Raw genomic sequence first — 24,166 nt, 5'->3', positions numbered from 1 at the left:
AACTACGTAGCCAGTCAAAACTGAGATAAATTTCTTGAATCTGAAAATTGGGGTTAAAGACGGTCAGTTTACTACGGCCACTTATTTTAAGGGCACTGATCACAACTTTTATATATCTATTGATAGCTGCCATTATAGAGCGCGGCTGCGATCGGTACCCAAGAGCCAATGCATACGCCTCAAGCGTAATTGCTCCAATCATGGTTAGTTTCTACTTCAGGCGGATATTCTCATCAAACGCTTTTTAGAGAAGGGTTACCCTGAGACCTCTCTTAGAAGCACTCTTGAAGAGGTATCATTAATTGATAGAAAAGATCTGTTGAAGGCCAAAGTACCTAATCAAGACAGAACACCCTCTATTCCTTTTATAACCACCTATTGGATACAGCATAATAGTGTGGCCAAACTTTTTAAGAAACATTGGCACATCCTCACCAATGGCCATACTTTGGAGAGTGTACTTCCTGCTAGACCACAAGTGATATATAAGGGGGCCTCCTCCCTGAGAGGGAGAGTGGCTCCTAATATCCTTGACCCTCCCTCTAACAAGATAGGATTCTTTGAGAATCTAACAGGGTTTTATCAATGCAGAAAATGTAGGGTAAGTTCTCTCAGTGGATGTACACATAGAAGAACACATAGGTTTGTCTCTACTAGCACCTCAGTGGAGTTCGAGATCAAACAGTTCATCACATGCTCGACAGAGAGGGTGGTCTACCTATCTCAGTGTCCATGTGGACTGCAGTATGTGGGTAGGACCAAACGCCCCCTCTCTGTCAGGTTAAACGAGCATGTGACAAACATTTTGACTGGTTTTCCCAAACATCCAGTCTCCAGACATTACCTTGAGGCCCACAACCAAAATCCTGCCAAGACGATTTTCTTGGGGATTGACAAGTACACCCCTCATTGGAGGGGTGGGTCTTTGATATGTGGGATCTCAAGGCTAGAAATGGCCTGGATTAAGGAGCTATACACCCTTTGGACTCAATGTAGAGGTAGCTCTCAATGCATTTATTGATAACTCCTAATTGCCATTTATTTAATATGTGTACCTGTTGTGAACCCTCGGTAGCCATGCTTATATTTGGTACGTTATTGTGATTTATCCCGGGTCCCATTTATTCATAAAAAGGACAACCGTAATGTATAGAATCATTCATTTATTTTTTTATCAATATGTTTTATTTTCTACTATTTTTTATTCCATTTTTTATTCAATTTTTTTATTATATTTTATTTCTTCTATAATACATATAATTATTCATATTTTTTCATAATATTTTTTTTGTATATACTTTTTGTAGATATATATCAATTTTTTCTGTCTCCATGGAGGGCATTTGGCATGGATTCATTTGGTCAGGATTATAACATTTTTTGTAGATTTTTTTCTTTATATCCATTATCAATTAATTTTTTATGAGACTTTTATAACAAGTAATTTAAGAGTAACTATTATTAGTTCCTGACTAGGAGATTTTCTAGTCCTCTGTGTCCTGGTCAGTTCATTATGCATGGATCTGTATATTTATTATTATCATTCAATTCCCTTTTTGGTTATTCTTGCAGACAACCTTTTTATTTTTTTCCCACTAGATGGCGTAGTGGATTTTTGCATATTATGCTTGCTATTATCCATATTACCAAATATTTATCTCTTTTGTAAATTATCCTTCCTTTTGTAAGGTGTCCGATATATATTATTTTCATTGTAAAGTGGCTCCAAGTACAATGAATACAAAACTATGTTCTCTATCATTTCCGGGTTTTGTCCTGGAGACCAGGCTCCGCCGCTGATGCTTCACAACGGGGCGTGAGTCTGTTTGCCTATATATATATGCGATGACTCAGTGCGTCGCCCGTTCCCATGACGATGTCTTCGTGAGACGAAACGTACGTCAGAAGGTTGACGCGCTGACGTCATCGCTGACTGCCTCGTCCCGAACGGTTGATTGCTAGCCGGCCGGCTGTTATTATTTCGTGTCTATGCTTTTATCCACCATACGCATGTAAGTGCAACCTTTAAGCTTTATTAAAACTTCATTTTACTGATTTACACTATGGAGAGCTGTTGTTTTATTATCTTTCTGTGTCCTGCCTACTGATTTGGATGGAGCAACCCTGTATGTCTTTGGCCCTTCATTGAGAGGTCTTGGTGTGACGCTATTTACCATCGATTGTCTGGGTACCTACAAGCTGTGGCTTGCCATCTGGTAAGCGTTTAGGACATATGGTGGTGGATCTTCTCACAAGTCGCTCTTGGTGTGACCGATTTATTTCACCTTTATTTTGTTTGGAGGAGTTTTTTCACGGAACTTTCATTATTCCTATATTTTCACTGTTGGGACTAATTTTTACCACCCTTTTATGTTGATAAACACTCTTTTCTATGTCATTTTTTTTTTGTACTTATATTGTTCATTCTGGTCCGTCATGGACTCCTGATCCTGATTTACACATTATGTTTAATTCCTGTAGCGCTGCTCACGTTTTTATAGTTACAAAATTTACTGACAGAAACTAAGAAAAACATTTTCAACATTTTCAGTCTTTTTTCTTTTCTTTTTTTTGTAAACAATAAAAATTCCAGCAGTAATTAAATACCACCAAACGAAAGCTCTATTTGTGTGAAGAAAAAGATAAGAAAAATTCATATGGGTACAGTGTTGTATGACCGCGCAATTGTCATTCAAGGTGCGACAGCAGTGAAAGCTAAAAAATGGCCTGGGCAGGAAGGGGGTGAAAGTGCCCGGTATTGAGGTGGTTAAGAGAAAAATTTCCAACCGCCTGGTTGTGCACAAATCAATCAATAAATGTACAGCCTGCCCATACATGGATCAAAATTCAATCCCTGCTCAAACGACCGAATTTGAATCCATGTATGACCGGCTTAACACACACATGTACAGGCACAAAGTGCCTCTATATCATTACTGTTGCTACCTTAGGCACATTTTATTCCAGATTAGGTAAACTTTAAATTATAACTAAAGGCAAAACTTTTTTTTTTTTTTTTTAGTTTTGGGCAGAGTGAAGAGGGATTAGAGCCCTTGTCTATTTTTATTGCTGTCTGTGCCCCCGTTAAGGCGATTCACCCTCTCTATTTGTCATGTTTACCATTATCATTGAAAATGAAAGTAAAAAGAAAACCCCAAATTTTGGGTTGTCTCCAGAAAAGTAATAGATGGGAAATCTTCCAATGGGAACACTAGTTCTGGTGACCTGGGGGTCCCCAAGAAATTCCTGTAATTTGCAGGGATTTCCTCTCACTTCCTGTTTAGCTATGGGACAGGAAAAAGTGAAGGGAAATCTCCGCAGTGGGACAGAGATGGTGGGGAAAAAATATCTGACAGCGGTTATAACCCTCCAAAATGACAAAAAAAAAGTTTTGCCCATAGTTCTACTTTAACTCTTTGTAATAAATGTAACTTTGAGGTTGATTTACTAAAGGCATGCCACTGTGCACTACAAGTGCACTTGGAAGTGCAGTTGCTGTAGATCTGAGGGGAACATGCAAGGAAAACAGCATTTTTGCTTGCACATGATTGGATGATAGAAATCAGCAGAGCTTCCCCATCATTTCAGATCTTCCACTCGGATCTACAGCGACTGCACTTCCAAGTACACTTGAAATGCCCTTACTAAATAAACCCCTTTGTCTTAAGCACAATCCACAAGGGAAATGGGGAGTGGGGAGGAGCACCGGGGCTGTGTGATACCCAAGAGATAAAAAGGTATACACACAAAACTAGCATAAAAAACAGATGTTCATTGAAAAAGCTAAAATGTCCCCTCTGCACGTGAGGAGGCATGCAAACAAACCACGGTGTCAGGGCTCAGCAGCCATAATTATCGTGGTCTGTTTGCAGAGGGGAGGGTATAGCCAGGCAGGATCAGCCAGGTGTTACAAAATTGCCAAGCACTGTACTGTGTAACATGCTTTAAAGGAACAGAATCTGTGTTTGTTAACCCAAAAAAAAAAACGCTTTAAAGAATGGATGTAACCAACCACCACACCATGTCTCTTTACTAATACTACAAGTAGACTTTAATCTTTTGGTTTTATTTATGTTTCTACTCCGTAATGTATGGTGTAGCACCCTCTAGGTTGCTAGATGATGTAAAAAGTTTTTTTTGGCAGAGTAGGCAAATTTAGGCAGGCCTAGCTGGTAGCTAGGCCTGTTTGTTTTAATCGGGGTTGGGAGTGACTCAGGGTAGAGCTGGTGACTGACAGGCAGCATCACTGGGACTTCCTACTTTTTTCTAGAATATTCTAGTGTCTTCTAGAAAGGAAGGAGGAGAAGAGAAGTGGAGCTGTCTGGGGTATTCTAGGGAGCCCTAACCAATCCCCAATTTGGATTGGCAGGGGACAGGCCTCCTTAAATATCCAGGGTCAGCCCAGCTGGGGAGGAGTTGTTCAGGTGGAAGCTGGAGGAGATGGAGTGTTAGGCTGTCAGTGGCCTTTGGGAGAGCTTTCCAGTCTGGGGGGGTGACTTTGGTCCTGGGGCTCGGGTGCGGGCGGGCCCCTCTAAGAACAATTGGAGGTGTCCTGGACTGGCGGCATGGGGGCAAGGAGAGGACTGCAGGAGAGAGCACTGCCAGGCAAGTCTCCAGGGAGGAACAACAGGTCGCAGCCAAGAAGACTGGTGAGTGATGCACAGTCGGGAGGACTGTGGAGACATTCCTGAGAGGACTGGAAGAGAGCAGTCTGGGATGGGTGCAGAGCCAGTGGAGTGGACTGTGGAAACATGGGCATTGGAAAGAGGCAGCTGCAGCCAGGAGGGCTGGCAGGGTCTGAAGATGTGGTACTGGGCTCAGTAGCCACATGGACAGCTAGCACTAAGGACTACCATATTTTGTCACTAAACCGCAAAGGGCATTCACCTTAGGCCTGGTTGAGTCTGTTCTGGCCTACAAATCAGTGCTAGCTGTTCCTGGAAGTGTAAGCAAGTGAAGTGCTGAATGTGTTGAGGAAGAATAGTCTGCAAGTAAGTGTTGTGCTAAAGTGTATATACAGGGAGTGTATATAGTTGGTCTCATGTAAATGCTCTGCAATCAAGTGGGCATCCCATATACCCTTACCCCACCCAAGTTAATTCCCCTCAATAAAAATACAAAACAAAGTGCATGGACTGTTTTCTGTCTAAAGCCTCGTACAAACGGTATGATTGTTGGCCAACCGAGCGTCTGATTTTTGTCAAAAGATTTTGTCTTGCATACTAATGGTACACAATTGTCATGCAACAAACAGGAACGTAGTGATGTACTACGAGGAATTTCAGCTCTTGAGCACCACCCTTTGGGCCCCTTCTGCTAATTTCGTGTTTGGTGAGCATTGATTCCGAGCATGCGTGTTTGTACCTTCGACTTTTGTGTGACGGAGTTGTGTACTGACCATACGAAAATCTGACATCAAACTGTTGTCCGCCGAAAATTTACTAGCCTGCCATCCAACATTAGTTGGTCGAAAGTTGGACAAACAATTGTCAAAAGGCGCGTACTAACGGTAAGATTTTAGGACAACAGTCTGTCAACAGACAATCCCCTGCCAACAATTGTACCGTGTGTATGAGGCTTAAGAGTGTCTAATCGTGTGCCTGGCTGGACGGGGTGACAGGTGGACTACAACAATCAGCAGCCTCTGCGGGGGTACCGCTACAATGACATGACAGTTGTCTGTGTTGCCTTGTAAATTAAAAAAATATCACCAATCACAAGTTATCTTATTACTTCTATGCAACAGAAAGAGAAGCAAAGATTTAGCGGGCCCTGTTGGTTACCTAAATACCCTTCCCAAAAGGATACTGAACTGAGTCTTAAATAAAGACTCAGGTCTCCCAAAGCCTCCATCTGAAGGAAATAGTAGGTATTCTGGAAGACCACCCGTCTATTAGGTACACCAACAGCGCCCTCAGATATTTGGAGACACCATGAAACAAGAAGCAAGTTATGCATTTGTAAAATGTCTGACTTTATTAGGTGTGTTACAGCTTTTATATGGTTCAACATACCAATAGAAATAGGGCAGAGGGAAGTGGTTAGTAAATGATGTATTTGAATAGAAATATATAGTTACATGGTTATACAAGTCAGTGAACCTCCAAGATACCTCATCATGAGTTAACACGGGTCGACAAAATATAGAAAAATCAACCAGCACAAAATATAAAACCTAATACAGCAGCTGAAAATACTGAGGGTCAAAATATCAAATCCCCAAAATGTCAATGTAAAAAAGCAGTACTGCGTGAACAGATAAAACAATCCTAAAATAAATAAATATAAAATCAAAAATCAGGAACAGTCCATGTTCTTCTTCATAAAATATTCTTTAGTTAATCGGAAAACACCAGCGAATATCCAGTGGAATAGGTGATATAACAATCATATGAGGTGACTTATGTGACAACCACCACCACCAAGAGAAATGGCCACTCACCTCACGCGATGGACCCCTGAGTGAATCAGTCAGGTCAAACCAGCAGTTCCCTTCAGTCAGGTCAAACCAGCAGGTCAAACCAGCAGTTCCCAATGATGAAGTCCCGCCCCTTAGGGACATAACGCGTACGGAAACCACGTGACCTTGATCGTGATGTCACCTGCGTCTTACATGCTGATCCTCGTGGATACACATTGTTACCTTTTGCCATTCATCCTTAGCACTGGGGCAAAGAGCGTGATTTGTAAGTGCTTTTCATTCATTGTATTAAAACGTTCCGTATTATACAGAGAGCACTAGATATTATTGCTTTTATTCTATGTACCTGTCCTGAAGTTGATGATGAATACCATGTGAAATTGCCAACTACCAGTATCTCATCCGATACCAGTGTGTGATCTTGCTGACTTACAACCCTTAAAGGGAACTGCTGGTTTGACCTGACTGATTCACTCAGGGGTCCATCGCGTGAGGTGAGCGGCCATTTCTCTTGATGGTGGAGGTTGTCACATAAGTCACCTTATATGATTGTTAGACATGTGCACACCGAAATATTTTGTTTCGGAATTTCGCTTTTGTCCGAAAAATACATTTATTTAGTTACTCCCGAAATTTGTTTTTATTTATTTCGTTTTTCGTTAAAAATTGCATTCGTCCGAAAATCCAAATGAATTAAGGTCGAATCTGTCATTGATTGTTCAAAGAAGATTCGACGGAGCAGCTAAACTGTACGTGTACATTTCCGGTCGAATTTTCCGCCTACAAGTTAGCTGTAATAGAATTCTAATGTTGTATGACTAGTTATAATTATATTTATTAATTATTTTACTAGTCAACCAACATTAGAATTTTTCTATAGCCTATGGGCGGATGCATTTGACCGGAAATGTACGATTGCAGCGTCGTACAGTTTAGCTGCTATGTCGAATCTTCTTAGAACTTTCGACAGACACCATAAGCCAAAGATTCGATGTTGTATGTTTTTCGTTGCTTTGTCGAATCTTATAGGGCGTACACACGGTCGGACTTTGTTCGGACATTCCGACAACCAAATCCTAGGATTTTTTCCGACGGATGTTGGCTCAAACTTGCCTTGCATACACACGGTCACACAAAGTTGTCGGAAAATCCGATCGCTCTAAACGCGGTGACGTAAAACACGTACGTCGGGACTATAAACGGGGCAGTGGCTAATAGCTTTCATCTCTTCATTTATTCTGAGCATGCGTGGCACTTTGTCCATCGGATTTGTGTACACACAATCGGAATTTCCGACAACGGATTTTGTTGTCGGAAAATTTTATAGCCTGCTCTCAAACTTTGTGTGTCGGAAAATCCGATGGAAAATGTCCGATGGCGCCCACACACGGTCGGAATTTCCGACAACACGCTCCGATCGGACATTGTCCATCGGAAAATCCGACCGTGTGTACGGGGCATAAGTCATTCATGTTGAATGGTCTACTCTAGCCCAACAGTCAGCTAACTTTCACATTCGTTGCTCAATCTCCAAGTGCAATGGCGGGTGCAGCATCCGACGTTGTGTCAGATATTGTTATGGCATTATAATATAGAATCTATAATAATAAATCCCCCCCACAACACGGGCAGCCTCTGAGGCTATCACAACACTAGCAACACTAGTATCACTATCAAGTTCACAACACTAACACAATAGCAGCAGATTATTATAAAAAAGTTAAGTTGAACTGTAGCTTGCTTCACTATTGTTCTGCTGCTGTGCTTATGCTTAATTGCTAAATAATTCAGGTTCTCTGTCAAACGGACCAGCTAAGATTGACTGTCTTTTGAAATGATTCAGTGTGTGTGTCTCCCTCTGCTAGCAAATCGTAAGTGAAAGTAAGTTGGCTGTACGTGTGTACTTAGTTCTAGCAATTTTACTGCTCCTCCTCTTTGGTTACAATCGGCCAATAACATTTCTTTATCATCATTATTTTTATTTTACTTCCCCCACCCAATTCTAGCAGCGATCTTTTCTCTCTATGTAGAATCTTTTCTCTCTGTGTCAAATCTTTTCTCTCTATGTAGAATAATCTTGGACTAATAGAGTAAGCCTGGGTTCACACCTATGCGAATTAGATGCGACTTACAACGCATCCAATTCACAGGACATTTTAAACTAGGGTCATTTGAATGAGGCTGGTTCACATATGTGCGTTGCATTCGCAATGCGCATTGCACAAAAAACGTGTGCATTTTTTGGGCATTGCAGTGCGAATTACAAGCCCATTATCTCCTATGGGAACGCATCTGATTCGCAGATGCATTGCGTTCTGAACAAGGATTTTCTCCTTCTCCTCACTACACCTCCCCCTCTCCCCCCCTCCCTCCCCCTCTCCCTGCTCACTGATCCGCAGCTAGAAGGCAGAGAAGCCTTTGAACAACTGATATTTATCTTCCCAGTGAAACCTGAGCTTCAATTCGCACTGCACATGTGTGAACCCAGGCTAAAGGTTAGGCACATTCGACCACAGGTTCGATAGACACAGATTGTTATTGTCAGCGTCATATCGAATCTCCTATCTATATCGAACAGTTGTCACAACGAAAACGAAAATAAAGCATTTGTTTATGTCGGATCTTTCGGTTTTAGTATCCTGCATTTTTTTATATCGTTTGTTAAAAAAATAATGAAAATACCTGAAATTCGGACGAAAATGCATTCGGACAAAAACGATGATATGAAAAATTGTGACTCCAGTCTATAAAGTGAAACAATATAAAGAAAGTTCATCAGTGTGAGGAACCATCATCCACCCTCGGTGGAGGGTAAGGGTCCATCTTCAATTTTTACTCTTTGGATTCACCGCGAGGATAGTCACATCACTCTTTTATCCTTATTTCCTTTTGTCTATACATATGGAAGATACGTCTATGGAAGGTGGATGATGGTTCCTCACACTGATGAACTTTCTTTATATTGTTTCACTTTATAGACTGGAGTCACAATTTTTCATATAATTTTTTAGATTCACCTTTCCCAATAACATACACAGTTTTTTTGAACTGTATTGGTGATTTTTCACGTTTGCATTTATTTCACAAGTCGTACCATATCTGATTTGATAAATTCTCACCTCACATGTGGTTTTGTTTATGTAATTATTTGCTGCATTTTTTATGCATTTGTTTGCTATATTTCAATATATTTTGTATTACGCAAAATATCACTTATTTGTATGGATTGTAAGCACACTTTTTTATATTATTTATGAGTTTGTACACGGATATTGGTGTGTTATTAGTGCAGCTATCAGTCTGTTTTTTAATTAGGCTCCGTAGCGGGTTTTTTCCATTTATTTAAATATTCCACTGGATATTCGCTGGTGTTCTCCGATCAATTAAAGCAGGGATATGCAATTAGCGGACCTCCAGCTGTTGCAGAACTACAAGTCCCATGAGGCATAGCAAGACTCTGACAGCCACAAGCATGACACCCAGAGGCAGAGCATGATGGTACTTGTAGTTTTGCAACAGCTGGAGGTCCGCTAATTGCAGATCCCTGAACTAAAGATTATTTTATGAAGAAGAACATGGACTGTTCCTGATTTTTAATTTTATATTTATTTATTTTAGGATTGTTTTATCTGTTCGCGCTGTACTGCTTTTTTACACTAACACAGGTCGACAGGCTGTCTGGTTATGAGTCACATACATCCTGTCCCATGGCTTACCAACCCACAATGACATATATAGAGCACAGTGCTTGTGCACGCATCTTTCCAAGCATTCTGTTATACTGCAAATTTAAGCCATCTTGTATACTGAAATGGCAGAGCATGTTTTGGGCATATTACTACATATAGAATGTGTGATCAAATTATCCACTGATCTGCGGATATACAGTGTATTGGGTTTTACGATCTTTAGTCATAGACATGCAGTAAAACCTTAGATTGTGAGCATAATTCGTTCCAGAAACATGCTTGTAATCCAAAGCACTTGTATATCCAAGCGAATTTCCCCATAAGAAATAGTGGAAACTCAGATGATTCTTTCCACAACCATTTATTCATAAGTCCTTCAGTCTATAGTCCATATAAAAAGATTATAGCAATGTGATTTCAAGACAACTTCGAGGCAACTTCAGGGAATGCCCGGGGTAATCTTCCTGTAATGTCAGTTCCAAATCACATCAATTAAGATGAGGATCCGACTTGGACCCCTTTCACAGTTGTGCAACCTGTCCTGTGACTTGGGACTGCCAAGTCACATGACAAATCGTACCCCATGATTTCCAATGAGTACCATTCATATCTGTGTGGCTTCAATTCGCAGCAACTTCAAAGTAGCCCCTGCACTACTTCGGTCCGACTTTGATACGATTTGAGGTCCTTAGACCTCAAGATTACACAGGCATTGCTTCAAATCGCTTTCAGGACTTTCAGGTCGTACAAATGTGAAAGGGGCCTTAGGGCTCATGCACACTGCAGCTAAAAAAAAATCTACTTTTAGCATTTGAGCTTTTATTTCAGCTTGAAGAAACTTATGCTTTTTTTTGTGCTTTTATGCACATTTTTATTGAGCTTTTTTGAGCATAAGCTTTTTTTTTCAACGAAACTCCTCTCTTCTCTTTTATACTCTTTTATGTCTTATAACATGACACTAATATTGCAAGACATCGCTCGTCTATCAAGTTAACATTTATTTTAAAAAATGTGCTCGTCTTGTAAAACACTCGCAGGCCAAGTTACTCAAAATCCAAGGTTTTAGGCTGCTTTCACACTGAGGTGCTTTGCAGGCGCTAAAGTGCTAAAAATAGTGCCTGCAAAGCGCCCTGAAAGAGCCGCTCAATGCACTCCAATGTGAAAGCCCCGAGGGCTTTCACACTGGAGCGGTGCGCTTGCAGGGCGGTCAAAAAAGTTCTGCCAGCCGCATCTTTGGAGCGCTGTAGGAGCGATGTATTTACCGCTCCTAAAGTGCCCCTTCCCATTGAAAACAATGGGGCAGTGCTGCAAACCCGCCCGCAAAGCGCCGCAAAGCGGGTGGTTCTAACCCTTATTCGCCCGCTAGCGGGGCGGTTTTAACTGAAAAGCGCCGCTAAAACGACGGTAAAACTGCGCTATATTTAGTGCCCACACGCCTCAGTGTGAAAGTAGCCTTACTGTACTTCCTTTAAATTTTGGGAGATTTAAATAATGGTGTACACTAGGGATGAGCTTCGAGCTCGAGTCAAACTCATGTTCGATTCGAACATCAGCTGTTCGCCAGTTCGCCGAACAGTGAACAATTTGGGGTGTTCGCGGCAAATTCGAAAGCCGCGGAACACCCTTTAAAAGTCTATGGGAGAAATCAAAAGTGCTAATTTTAAAGGCTTATATGCATGGTATTGTCATAAAAAGTGTTTGGGGACCTGGGTCCTGCCCCAGGGGACATGTATCAATGCAAAAAAAGTTTTAAAAACGGCCGTTTCGGCAGCAGTGATTTTAATAATGCTTAAAGTCAAACAATAAAAGTGTAATATTCCTTTAAATTTCATACCTGGGGGGTGTCTATAGTATGCCTGTAAAGTGGCGCATGTTTCCCGTGTTTCAAACAGTCTGACAGCAAAATGACATTTCAAAGGGAAAAAAGTCCTTTAAAACTACTCGCGGCTATTAATGAATTGCCGGTCCGACAATACACATAAAAGTTCATTGATAAAAACTGCATGGGATTTCCCCACAGGGGAACCCCGAACCAAAATTTAAAAAAAAAACTGGCGTGGGGGGGCCTTCAGGTCTGGCATGGAAATAAGGGGAACCCCGCGCCAAAATTGAAAAAAAAATGACGTAGGGGTCCCCCTCAAAATTCATACCAGACCCTTCAGGTCTGGTATGGATTTTAAGAGGAACCCCGCGCCAAAATAAAAAAAAAAACTGGCAGGCCGCAGAAAAAGAGGGGGGGACGAGAGAGCGCCCCCCCCTCCTGAACCGTACCAGGCCACATGCCCTCAAAATTGGGAGGGTGCTTTGGGGTAGCCCACCAAAGCACCTTGTCCCCATGTTGATGAGGACAAGGGCCTCATCCCCACAACCCTTGGCCGGTGGTTGTGGGGGTCTGTGGGCAGGGGGCTTATCGGAATCTGGAAGCCCCCTTTAACAAGGGGACCCCCAGATCCCGTCCCCCCTGTGTGAAATGGTAAGGGGGTACAAAAGTACCCCTACCATCTCACAAAAAAATGTTAAAAATTACAAGAGACAGTTTTTGACAATTCCTTTATTTAAAGTCTTCTTTTTTCCATCTTCTATCTTCTTTCTTCTTTCTTCTATCTTCCTTCGGTTTCTTCCTCCATCTTCTTTTTCCTCTGATCCTCTGCTTTTTTTTCCGGTGTTCTCGTCTGGCATCTCCCTCCGCGGCATCTTCTTCTCTTCATCTTCTTTTCGGGCCGCTCTGCATACATGATTGGATGGGAGGCTCCCGCTGCGTGAAGCTTCTCTCTTCATCTTTTTCTCTTCATCTTTTTCTCTTCATCTTCCAGATTCCGATAAGCCCCCCACCCGCAGACCCCCACAACCACCGGCCAAGGGTTGTGGGGATGAGGCCCTTGTCCTCATCAACATGGGGACAAGGTGCTTTGGTGGGCTACCCCAAAGCACCCTCCCAATGTTGAGGGCATGTGGCCTGGTACGGTTCAGTAGGGGGGGTGCTCTCTCGTCCCCCCCTCTTTTCCTGCGGCCTGCCAGGTTGCATGCTCAGATAAGGGTCTGGTATGGATTTTTGGGGGGACCCCACGCCAATTTTTTTTTCAATTTTGGCACGGGGTTCCCCTTAAAATCAGGTCTGGTATGAATTTTGAGGGGGACCCCTACGTCATTTTTTTAAAAAAATTTGGCGCGGGGTTCCCCTTAATATCCATATTAGACCTGAAGGGCCTGGTATGGAATTTAGGGGGACCCCCACGCCAGTTTTTTTAAAAATTTTGGTTTGGGGTTCCCCTGTGGGGAAATCCCATGCAGTTTTTATCAATGAACTTTTATGTGTATTGTCGGACCGGCAATTCATTAATAGCCGCGAGTAGTTTTAAATGACTTTTTTTCCTTTGAAATGTAATTTTGCTGTCAGACTGTTCTAAACACAGGAAACATGCGCCCATTTACAGGCATACTATAGACACCCCCAGGTACGAAATTTAAAGGAATATTACACTTTTATTGTTTAACTTTAAGCATTATTAAAATCACTGCTGTCGAAAAAACGGCAGTTTTTAAAACTTTTTTTTGCATTGATACATGTGCCCTGGGGCAGAACCCGGGTCCCCAAACCCTTTTTAGGACAATACCATGCAAATTAGCCTTTAAAATGAGCACTTTTGATTTTGAATGTTCAAGTCCCATAGACTTCAATGGGGTTCTAACATTCGTGCAAAGTTTTGGTCTGTTCGCAAGTTCTGGTGTGAACTGAACCGGGGGGTGTTCGGCTCATCCCTACTGTATACCATATACAGATCAGTAATTTTCAAAATAATAAAAGAAAAAAAATGATATTAATGAAATTGTGTTCATGGGTCAAAGATCTAAATTGCTGAAATTTTTTAAAATTACACAACAGTAACAGTTTTATTGTTCCTCCCTCTCTTCTCCAGGCTCACAAGACCTACGATGAGGCCATCAGCCAGGGTAAGCAAGCCTTTCTCCTGAAGGAAGATGAGAGCTCGGCGGACATCTTTAGCTGCAGTGTTGGGAACCTCCCTCCTGGCCAGGAGGCCGAGGTCACCCTGAAATATGTGCGGGAGTTGCCAGTGGAGGCAGACGGAGCTGTGTGCTTTGCACTCCCGGCTGTCCTAAACCCGAGATACACCCCAAAAGGTACAAGTACAGATAAGCAGTTTATTTTTTTTTTATTTTTTTGTAATGCTTTTATTTGCTTCTCTGAAAGGACCACTAAACCCTAAACTGAACCTGACCCTGCCTAAAATGTTTCCAGAGCAACAAGTGCAGATGCCATATACGTTATACCTCAAACCATTTCCTGTGTGTCCCTGTGGAGTCTTTTGCATCGTAGACCCACACTGTACATGGCCCTTGACTTCTCTCCGAATTGGAATCCCAGAGATAAACTCAACCAATTAAATTTGAAATGCCAGAACTTCTGTGTGAAGTAAAGACGGCTAGCCATTTTTTGGTTTTAAAGATAGTTTGCTTTGATACATACTCTTTTATGTAGCTATCCTGATCAGCGTATCATAAGCCATAGCTTTGGAAGCCATACCTGGACCTTGCTGGACTGTAGATTGCAGGGTTGATTTGACCTTCAGGCACCAGGCTTTGCTGGTAGTGCTTTCCAGACCTTTGTGTACTGTCTTAGTCGCAGATTGCTATCCAAGAGCTGTGATATGGCCTCTGGTATGTCCCTGTCTCCTGAAGACTCAATATGAGTAGGCTGTAAGGGCAGAGCATAAGAAGCTACTTTTTATTTATTAGAACTGTTGGTCCCTAATAATACCACTGTTTTAATGTTGGTTTCAAAGTAAAGGGTTAGCACACTGAGCAATTGAATGCTACTTCACTAGGTGTCTCGTGTTCGCACTCCGCACTCTGTTCCCACCTTTTCACTGTGAGGTAGCATCTTCCTGTATTGCTCCTATTTGCAGGAGACAGGTGGTTCCACCTCAGTAAGTATTTGCCACCAACTACAGTGGCCTGGTCACATCTTGCTATTGAACCTCTAGTGCTTTCAGCAACCATTTCATGAGTTCCCAAGGTTTTTTCCTGGTGTTTTTAATTAAGTTGTCTTTGTCAGGCAGTGCAACATTTCAGATTCTAAGCGCCAGGGGAGCAGTTTCTCTGCATGGTCTCTTAGCTTACAGTTCACTATCCCATCAGGGATGACCTGCTGTGACCAGTGGCAGCTTTTTTTTTGGGGGGGGGGGGGGGCGGCACTGACACCCAGAATCCCACCCACCACCCCCCCAACGGCACTAACACCCTGGGCAGGCGGTGATTTAGGCACTTACCTTTTCTGGGTGGAGGGCTGTAGTGTCCTCCAGCATAGTCTGCCTGCCGTGTGTCTGCTCCTCCAGCGGCTTCCTCTACCGTGTGTCTTCTCTCTCTTCCGCCTAAGCGCTAGGCATCCAATGGGATCGCCTGACGCTTTGGCCAATCGGGAAACAGGTCTCACGACCTTCCTCCTGATTTGCAGGGAGGAACTTTAGTGTGAAAATAGCGAAAATTCTTTCGCTATCGTCACACATCTGGGTGGGCTCGGAGTGCAGTGCTCTGCGCCCCAAGCCCATCCTTTTTCCTTTTTGAAGCCTATTAGAGCCTCTAGCTCTAATCACGTGCTTCAAAAAAACCATTACACCCTCCCCCCCATTGGAATCCATAGTACGGTGCCCTGGTATGTAGATCAGGGGGCCTGGACGCATGGATAGGGGGGGCAGTGCCTGTGCGCCCTCTATGGACCCTACATGGATAGCCTGGACCATTGTACCCTGCTTAAGTCCATACATGAAACAAATACAAAGAGATTTTAAAGCTCAAACTTACCAGCCTGCCAGAGACCAACCAATTTGACCTGTCTAACAATATGTGTTAAGAACAGGGGTTTAGTCTGCACACACTTGCAAATACATGCGTGAGCTACAGGCCCCGCCAAGGCACCCTGTTTTCTGTAGTCACTAACACTGACTTCTGGGTCTCCACAGTAGAAGCGCATGCATTTTAAAGGATAGGTGAGGACAGGTGGCCTGGAAGGAGCCAGGGGCGGACTGACAACTCATGGGGCCCCCGGGCAATAGGAGATTATGGGGCCCCCAGGCAATCAGAGATTATGGGGTCACACAGTATACACATTTCAGAGACAGATGTAAAAAAAACTGATTTTTACATACTGTCCCTGGTTTTACTGAGGCTGGCAACCCTGATGGGGCCCCCTAGTGGCCCAGGGCCCTCGGGCAGTGCCCGAGTGGCTCAATGGTCAGTCCACCCCTGGAAGGAGCCCATCCCTCCTTAAAAGGTACAGGGGCACACTGAACACCCAGCACATAGCAATATGGCAGCAAAGATGTCAGTGCGTTGCCTGACCAATATAATCAGAATACAAATAGCCATTGCTCCCACCTATAACTGGTCTATTGCAGCAAGGAGCACTGGAAGGGCAAATGTGTGCAGACAAAACCCCTGTTCTTAAAGTGGTTGTAAACCCTTACAGACCACTTTTTACTAAAGGTAAGCCTATAATAAGGCTTACCTGTAGCTACCCCAGATATCTCCTAAATTTGCATGGTTTAGGAGATATCCCCTATATCAGCATGTGCGTTCGTGCCATTGCTTCAGCTAGTGTGCCGTTACCGACGGCCCCCGCGCGCATGTGTAACGCCATCGCGGCCAATCACAGCGTCGGAGCCCGCGATATCCGGAAGTAATTCCGGGAGCAATGTCGCAGGCCAGAGTGGTGTACGGGGAACGCTACAGGGGGATTCAATCTATGGTGAGTATTTCATAATGAGCTAGTATGCTATGCATACTAGCTCATTATGCCTTTGTCTTGCAGGTTTTTTTTTTGCGGGTTTACAACCACTATAACGCATATTGTTAGACAGGTCAATTCGGATGGTCTCTGGCTGGTAAGTTTGAGCTTGGAAATCTCCTTGTATTTGTTTAACATCTGTTTCCCTTCCAGTGCTCCTTACTGCAATAGACCTGATGTTGCTCTATAATAAATCCATCTGGATCTGGACCGGCAGTTGGCTCAGTTTCTCAGCTGCTCACGCTCCCTCCATAGCCCGGCGCTCATGTGAGCGCTGGAGGGGGGAGGGGGCAGACCAAGAACTTAGTGACAAGCAGTTTTTTATCACTCAGTTCTTGGTCTTAGAGGTGGCAGGGGACTACTGCTGCTAGGATTGGTGCTACAGCTGTCTAGGGTGAGTATCTATGTTTGTTTTTTTTATTCCTCAACTTCTCTTATAGCTCCTCCAGTAAAATTACCCGTTGTTCTGTGGAATTTGAATTTAGTTCACTCTCCACTTAAAAAAACTGCCCTTTCCCCTTTCCACGCTCATAAGGTTGCCTTCCTTGTTGCCATCACTTCTGTGAGGCCGGCATCGGAACTGGTAGCCTTGTATTATTACATAGTTACATAGTAGGTGAGGTCAAAAAAAGACACAAGTCCATCAAGTCCAACCTATGTGTGTGATTATATGTCAGTATTACATTATATATCCCTGTATCTTGCGGTCGTTCAGGTGCTTATCTAAAAAAAAGAACCATTTCTGATCTTACAAAAGGATAACGTGATGTTTAGGCCCAGAAACTCTTCTCTTCTTTAGGTAGTTTTTGGTTCACCTTAGTCAGTTGCCCAATCTTTCTGTCCATATTCAGTACATAAGGAGATTTATTTTCTCTGTTTGGATGTAGTATGTGCTATGCAGCCGCTATTTTCATTAGAAAAATTAACCCTCTTTTTTTAAATCCCTGATGGTCTCCATAAAGTGGAACCAACATCTCATTCCACCATTTCCCGGTGGCTCAGACAGATCAATATTCAAGATTTATGGTTGAGCTTACTCTACTAGACCTATAAGGTCCTCTTGGGCTTTTTGGCATCGGGCAATCTGTTTTCCAGATTTGCAAGGCTGCCAACTAATCTTTTGTTTTGCATGTTATTTCTAACCAGATGGGTGTTCAGGACTCATCCAATGCCAGCTTCAAGGTGTAAGGTCCTTCAGGCAACCATTTGAGCTTCAGGCAGTTCACAATTTTCTGGTTTTGTAATGATTTTTTCAAATGGAGCCCATCGTGAGAGGTGAAGATTGGGTCTGTATATACAGAATCCTGCGGCTGGATAAGGTAAGAGGAGATTCCACAGAATTTTTGAATTCTAGTAGGTTTTCCCCTTTAAGGTAAATGCATGCTATGCCTATTGTGACCACCGGGGGCTGCCAAGAGCACATACCTTTTCATTCTGATTTCTTTCTCAGCATTCGACGCTGCACAAGCTCCTCCGACCGGCTCCAGGTAGGATGGGATGGGGGTTTTCTCCTCTGGGATATTCCCCCCAGGCTAGGCGGAGGCTGCGGGAAGGCTGTAAGGCAGTTTTACACCACGCTGTCACCGCCACCGCCGCCGCTGCCAGGCCGCCATTGCATCATGCAGGCTCCATCTCTGCCAGCCTTTCTCCTCCACCAACAGCCTTCCTCCATGCTTGTCCCGGAAGCGGCTCGCACGGGAAGCGCTTGTTTTTTCAAAAAACGAAGGGGGGGGCGTAGAGGGGGGGGGGGGGGCGGGGTGTCAGCACAGCGTCAGCGTGCTCAGACACCCACATTGCCTAAAACAGGGCTATTTAAAGCACACTTTATAGGTGCTCTGAGCCTTTGGAGGGACACAGAGCTGACAGTCGCATGTAGGTGGGACACAGGCATTCTCCTAGGCTACATTGCTACATTTACTAAAGTAACACCAGACTGGGCATTTGGTAGCAAGGCTTTTAGCCAGACTACATCGTTCAGCAGTCAGTGTTCATTTTTTGATACCTCCACCTTGTTGCTTTGCACTATGGGTAGAAGAGGTTCAAATACCCCCAGAACCAGAGACACTAGGGGATCTCGTTCAGGTTCTGAGGACCCCCTGTCTGCAGTATCCTCCCCCCCCCGAGGGGCCAGGGACGGCTAGTCAGGGAGAGCCGTTGGGGTCTGGGGCTGTACCTGCTTCTGGCACTTCAGCCCCTGTATATATTACACAAGAGGTTTTTTCCTCAACCATTGCTGATTTAGAGGAAAGATTAATGGCCGTGATTACATCTTCACTCAGTGGAAGAAAATGTACTAGGCCTTCCTCTGTTTTCCAAGACCCTCAGGCAGAGGAGCTCTGGGATAAAGGAGAAGAATCCCTTTCAGAGGATCAGGATGGGACGGATGATTCCTCTTCGGAGAAATCAGGTGGAGAGGGACCCTCTTCGACTTCCCAAGAGGAGAAAGTCTTAGTACAGATCCTTACTGGATTGGTCCGCTCCACATTTAAGTTGCCCGTATCTGAATCAGTTAGGGAACCCTCTTCTTCTTTGGGGTCGCTGAAACCTTCTCAAACAGCACATGCTTTTCCTGTTCATAATTTGCTTGAAAAGCTCCTTTATTCTGAGTGGGATCATCCAGATAAGCGTTTTCTTCCGCCGAAAAAGTTTTCAACACTTTATCCTATGGAAGAAAAATTTATTAAGATGTGGGGAATGCCGGCCATTGATACGGCCATTTCCTCTATAAATAGTAGTCTGACTTGTCCTGTAGACAACGCTCAGATGCTCAGGGATCCTGTGGATAAAAAGATGGAATCCTTATTGAAGGATGTTTTTTCCTTAGCAGGATCAGTGGCTCAACCTGCAGTAGCAGCGATTGGAGTCTGTCAATACTTAAAAGACCATGTTAAGCAGGTCATCAAAGTTTTACCTGAACAGCAGGCCCAGGGGTTCGCTAACCTTCCAGCGGCCTTATGTTACGTTGTTGACGCCATCAGAGATTCTATCATGCAAACCTCTCGTCTTTCACTTGGGTTGGTGCATATGCATAGAATCTTATGGTTGAAAAATTGGTCAGCCAAAGCACCATGTAAGAAGCTCTTGGCTGGGTTTCCTTTTCGTGGTGCAAGGTTGTTTGGAGAAGACTTGGATAATTATATCAAGAGAATCTCTTGTGGGAAAAGCACTCTCTTACCTGTTAAGAAGAAGAGTAAGCGTCCCTCTTTCAAACGGACTCTTTCCCCAGCGCCAGGGGCATCAGCCTCCAGGCAGTCATGATGGCCTCCTCCGTCTGGGGCAAGAAACAAGAGTCAACCCCAGGGACAAAAGAAGTCCTGGGGGAATTAGTCTTCTAGACAAGACACTAAGGCCTCTTCCTGAAGGGGCTCCCCGCTCGCTCGAGTGGGGGAAAGACTGCTACAGTTCTCAAGGCTCTGGCAGGAGGATTTCCAGGACGGATGGGTAATCTCCACAGTAACCTTAGGGTACAAGCTGGAGTTCCAAGAATTTCCCTCTCCTTGTTTCCTCAGACCAAGTGTTCCCAGAGACCCAGAAAAGAAGCGGTCGCTCCTTCTAGCATTAGAGCGACTTTTGTCGCAAGAGGTCATTATGGTGGTTTCCACAAAGGATCAAGGTTTGGGCTTCTATTCCAACCTTTTTACGGTCCAAAAGCCAAATGGGGATGTCAGACCCATTCTGGATTTAAGAGATCTGAATCGATTCTTAAGGATTCAGTTCTTCCACATGGAATCAATTCGGACAGTAGTCTCCATCCTGCAGGGAGGAGAATTTTTGGCATCGATAGACTTCAGAGATGCATATCTGCATGTGCCCATTTTTCCTGCTCATTAGAAGTTTCTACGCTTCGAGATAGGAGGGCGCCATTTCCAGTTTGTGGCTCTGCCCTTTGGGATAGCCACTGCACCTCGAGTGTTCACAAAGATCTTGGCTCCTCTTCTGGCCAGATTAAGGGCTCAGGGTATAACTGTTATAGCATACCTAGACGACCTGCTCTTGATAGACCAATCGGTAGCCTCCTTGAACGGGAACTTGAGGACCACGGTCAAGTATCTGGAACACCTAGGTTGGATCCTCAACCTAGAAAAGTCTTTCCTAAAACCAGTAAGAAGACTGGAGTATTTGGGTCTGATCATAGATACAAGCCAGGAGAAAGTATTTCTTCCTCAGGCAAAGATTACTGCTTTAAGGGAACTAATTCTGACAGTCAGGACCAAGAAGGGTCCTTCTGTCCGCCTTTGTATGAGGCTGCTAGGAAAGATGGTGTCTTCATTTAAAGCAGTTCCCTATGCTCAGTTTCATTCAAGACTGCTGCAACACAGTATTCTGTCGACCTGGAACAAGAAGGTTCAGGCATTAGACTTTCCGATGCACCTGTCTCATGCAGTGCGTCAGGCCTCGATTGGTGGCTAATACCCATAAAACCTTCAGCAGGGGAAATCCTTTCTACCGGTGACCTGGACGGTGGTAACAACAGATGCCAGTCTGTCAGGTTGGGGAGCAATTCTGGAACAGTCTGCGATCCAGGGGCTATGGTCCAGGACCGAGAGGATCTTACCCATCAACATTCTGGAGATCCGGGCGGTTAATCTAGCCCCAAAGGCCTGGACTAAAAGGCTACAGGGTTGCCCGGTCAGGATCCAATCCGACAATGCCACAGCAGTGGCTTATGTCAATCATTAGGGAGGCACCCGGAGCCGGGCTGCTCAAATTGAGGTGAACCAGATCTTAGTCTGGGCAGAGATGCATGTGCCATGCATATCGGCAGTTTTCATTCCAGGGATAGAGAACTGTCAGGCGGACTATCTAAGTCGCTAGCAGTTACTCCCAGGGGAATGGTCCCTGCATCCCGACATCTTTCGGGCCATATGCCAAAGATGGGGGGTTCCAGATGTAGATCTCTTTGCATCCCGATTCAACAAAAAGATAGACAGATTTGTGGCAAGGACAAGGGATCCTCTTGCATGCGGGATGGATGCGTTGGTGATTCTGTGGCATCGGTTCTCACTGATTTATGCATTCCCGCCTATTCTGCTACTGCCACGACTCCTTCGCAGGATCAGGCAGGAAAGGAGGTCAGTACTTCTGGTGGTCCTCGCTTGGCCCAGAAGGACTTGGTATGCAGAAATAGTAAGGATGACGGTGGGTTTCCCGTGGACCCTACCGGTACACCCAGGCTCAAGGTCAAGGTTATCTCAAGGTCCAGTGTTCCATCTTGCCTTACAAACGCTAAATTTGACGGTTTGGCTATTGAGACCCACGTTCTGAAGAGTCGTGGGCTTTCAGGTCCTGTGATATCTACCTTGATCAATGTAAGGAAGCCAGCTTCCAGAATGATTTATCATAGGGTCTGGAAAGCTTATGTATCCTTGTGTGAATCCAGGGGTTGGCATCCCAGAAAATAAGTGATAGGTAGAATTCTTGATTTTCTACAATAGGATTAGAGATGAAGCTGGCCTTGAGTACCATCAAGGGCCAGGTCTCGACCTTATCGGTGTTGTTTCAACGGCCACTTGCTTCGCATTCTTTGGTCCGAAACTTTATGCAGGGGGTGATGCGTCTTAATCCTCCGGTTAAGGCGCCCCTAAACCCCTGGGACTTGAACTTGGTTCTGTCGGTGTTACAGAAACAGCCTTTTGAACCAATACGTCAGATTCCTTTGATCTTGCTGACAAGGAAACTAATTTTTCTGGTAGCCATCTCTTCTGCTAGAAGAGTATCATAATTAGTAGCTCTTTCCTGTAAGGAGCCTTATTTGATTGTACACAAGGATAGAGTGGTACTGCGCCCTCATCCTAGTTTTTTACCGAAGGTGGTTTCAGATTTTCATCTAAACCAAGACATTGTTCTGCCTTCCTTTTTTCCAGATCCCTGTTCTCCGGAAGAGAGGTCACTACATTCTTTGGATGTAGTAAGAGCAGTCAAGGCCTATCTGGAAGCAACTGCTCAAATTCGCAAAACGGACGTTTTGTTCGTGCTGCCAGAGGGTCCCAGTAGAGGACAGGCAGCGTCAAAAGCTACCATTTCTAAATAGATTAGACAATTGATTATTCAGGCTTACGGTTTGAAACAGAAGATTCCTCCGTTTCAGATCAAGGCACATTCCACAAGGGCTAATAGTGCTTCTTGGGCAGTGCATCACCAGGCCTCTATGGCTCAGATCTGCAAGGCCGCAACCTTGTCTTCAGTCCATACATTCACCAGATTTTATCAGGTAGATGTGAAAAGGCATGAGGATATCGCCTTTGGGCGTAGTGTGCTGCAGACTGCGGTACAAGGTCCTCAGGTCTTATTGCACCCTACTTGGTTGTGATTTCCCCCCCCCCTCAGTTGCCATTGCTTTCGGACATCCCATCAGTTATTACTGTGGCTCTGTGTCCCGTGATGTCCGAGAAAGAAAATAGGATTTATTATAACAGCTTACCTGTAAAATCCTTTTCTTTCGATGGACATCACGAGACACAAAGGTCCCGCCCCTCTTCTAATACACATATTGCTTTGCTACAAAACTGAGGTATCCCTGTAAGGGGAGGGATTATATAGGGGGTTGAACTTCCTGATTAGGGTGTGACCAGTGTCCAATACCTAGTGGTACCTACATAACCCATCAGTTATTACTGTGGCTCTGTGTCCCGTGATGTCCATCGAAAGAAAAGGATTTCACAGGTAAGCTGTTATAAAAAATCCTATTTTTGGTGGTATTTAATCACCACTGGGGTTTTCATTTTTTGCTAAACAAACAAAAAAAGACAGAACATTTTGAAAAAGAAAAAAAACATGTTTCATAGTTTGTTATAAAATTTTGCAAACGGGTAATTTTTCTCCTTCATTGATATTCGCTGATCAGGCTGCACTGATGGGCACTGATGGGCTGCACTGATAGCACAGATAAGGCGGCACTGATAAGGCGACACTGATGGGCACTGATAAGAAGGCACTTATGCTGCTAGCATTAGTAGATAGATAGGAAAGCATATCATATTTACTTGTTTTAAACTTTTTTTTTTTACATTTCTTTATTTACTTCCTGGTTTCTTGCTTAGGCAAATTATGTCATAAATCCCAGCAGCCTTCAGGAGGGGAGGAGGGGTTTACTCAGCTAAGCACACCTTCCTGCATGCATGCTTGAGCTAAGGGCAGATAGATTCTAGGAAGTTAATGCTACATAAACTGAGGAAAATTTATATATTTTTTGGGATATTTATTATAGCAAAAAGTTAAAAATATTGCTTTTTTTTCAAAATTGTCGCTCTTTTT

General features: G+C 43.9%; 1 protein-coding gene across 1 annotated transcript in view; it reads left to right on the top strand.

Moving 5' to 3' along the window:
• The window catches only part of LOC141121259 (von Willebrand factor A domain-containing protein 5A-like), a 197,996-nt gene that overhangs the window by 45,600 nt on the left and 128,230 nt on the right, over nt 1–24,166 (top strand). The window contains exon 4 of the mRNA XM_073611071.1: nt 14,028–14,250. Within this exon, the coding sequence (XP_073467172.1) occupies nt 14,028–14,250 (223 nt within the window). The remainder of the gene's footprint in view (nt 1–14,027; nt 14,251–24,166) is intronic.

Source organism: Aquarana catesbeiana, linkage group LG01 (genome assembly GCF_042186555.1).
Source record: "Aquarana catesbeiana isolate 2022-GZ linkage group LG01, ASM4218655v1, whole genome shotgun sequence".
Lineage (NCBI taxonomy): Eukaryota > Metazoa > Chordata > Amphibia > Anura > Ranidae > Aquarana > Aquarana catesbeiana.
Note: the sequence above shows the minus strand (reverse complement) of the source record. Positions and strands in the feature narration are given on the sequence as shown.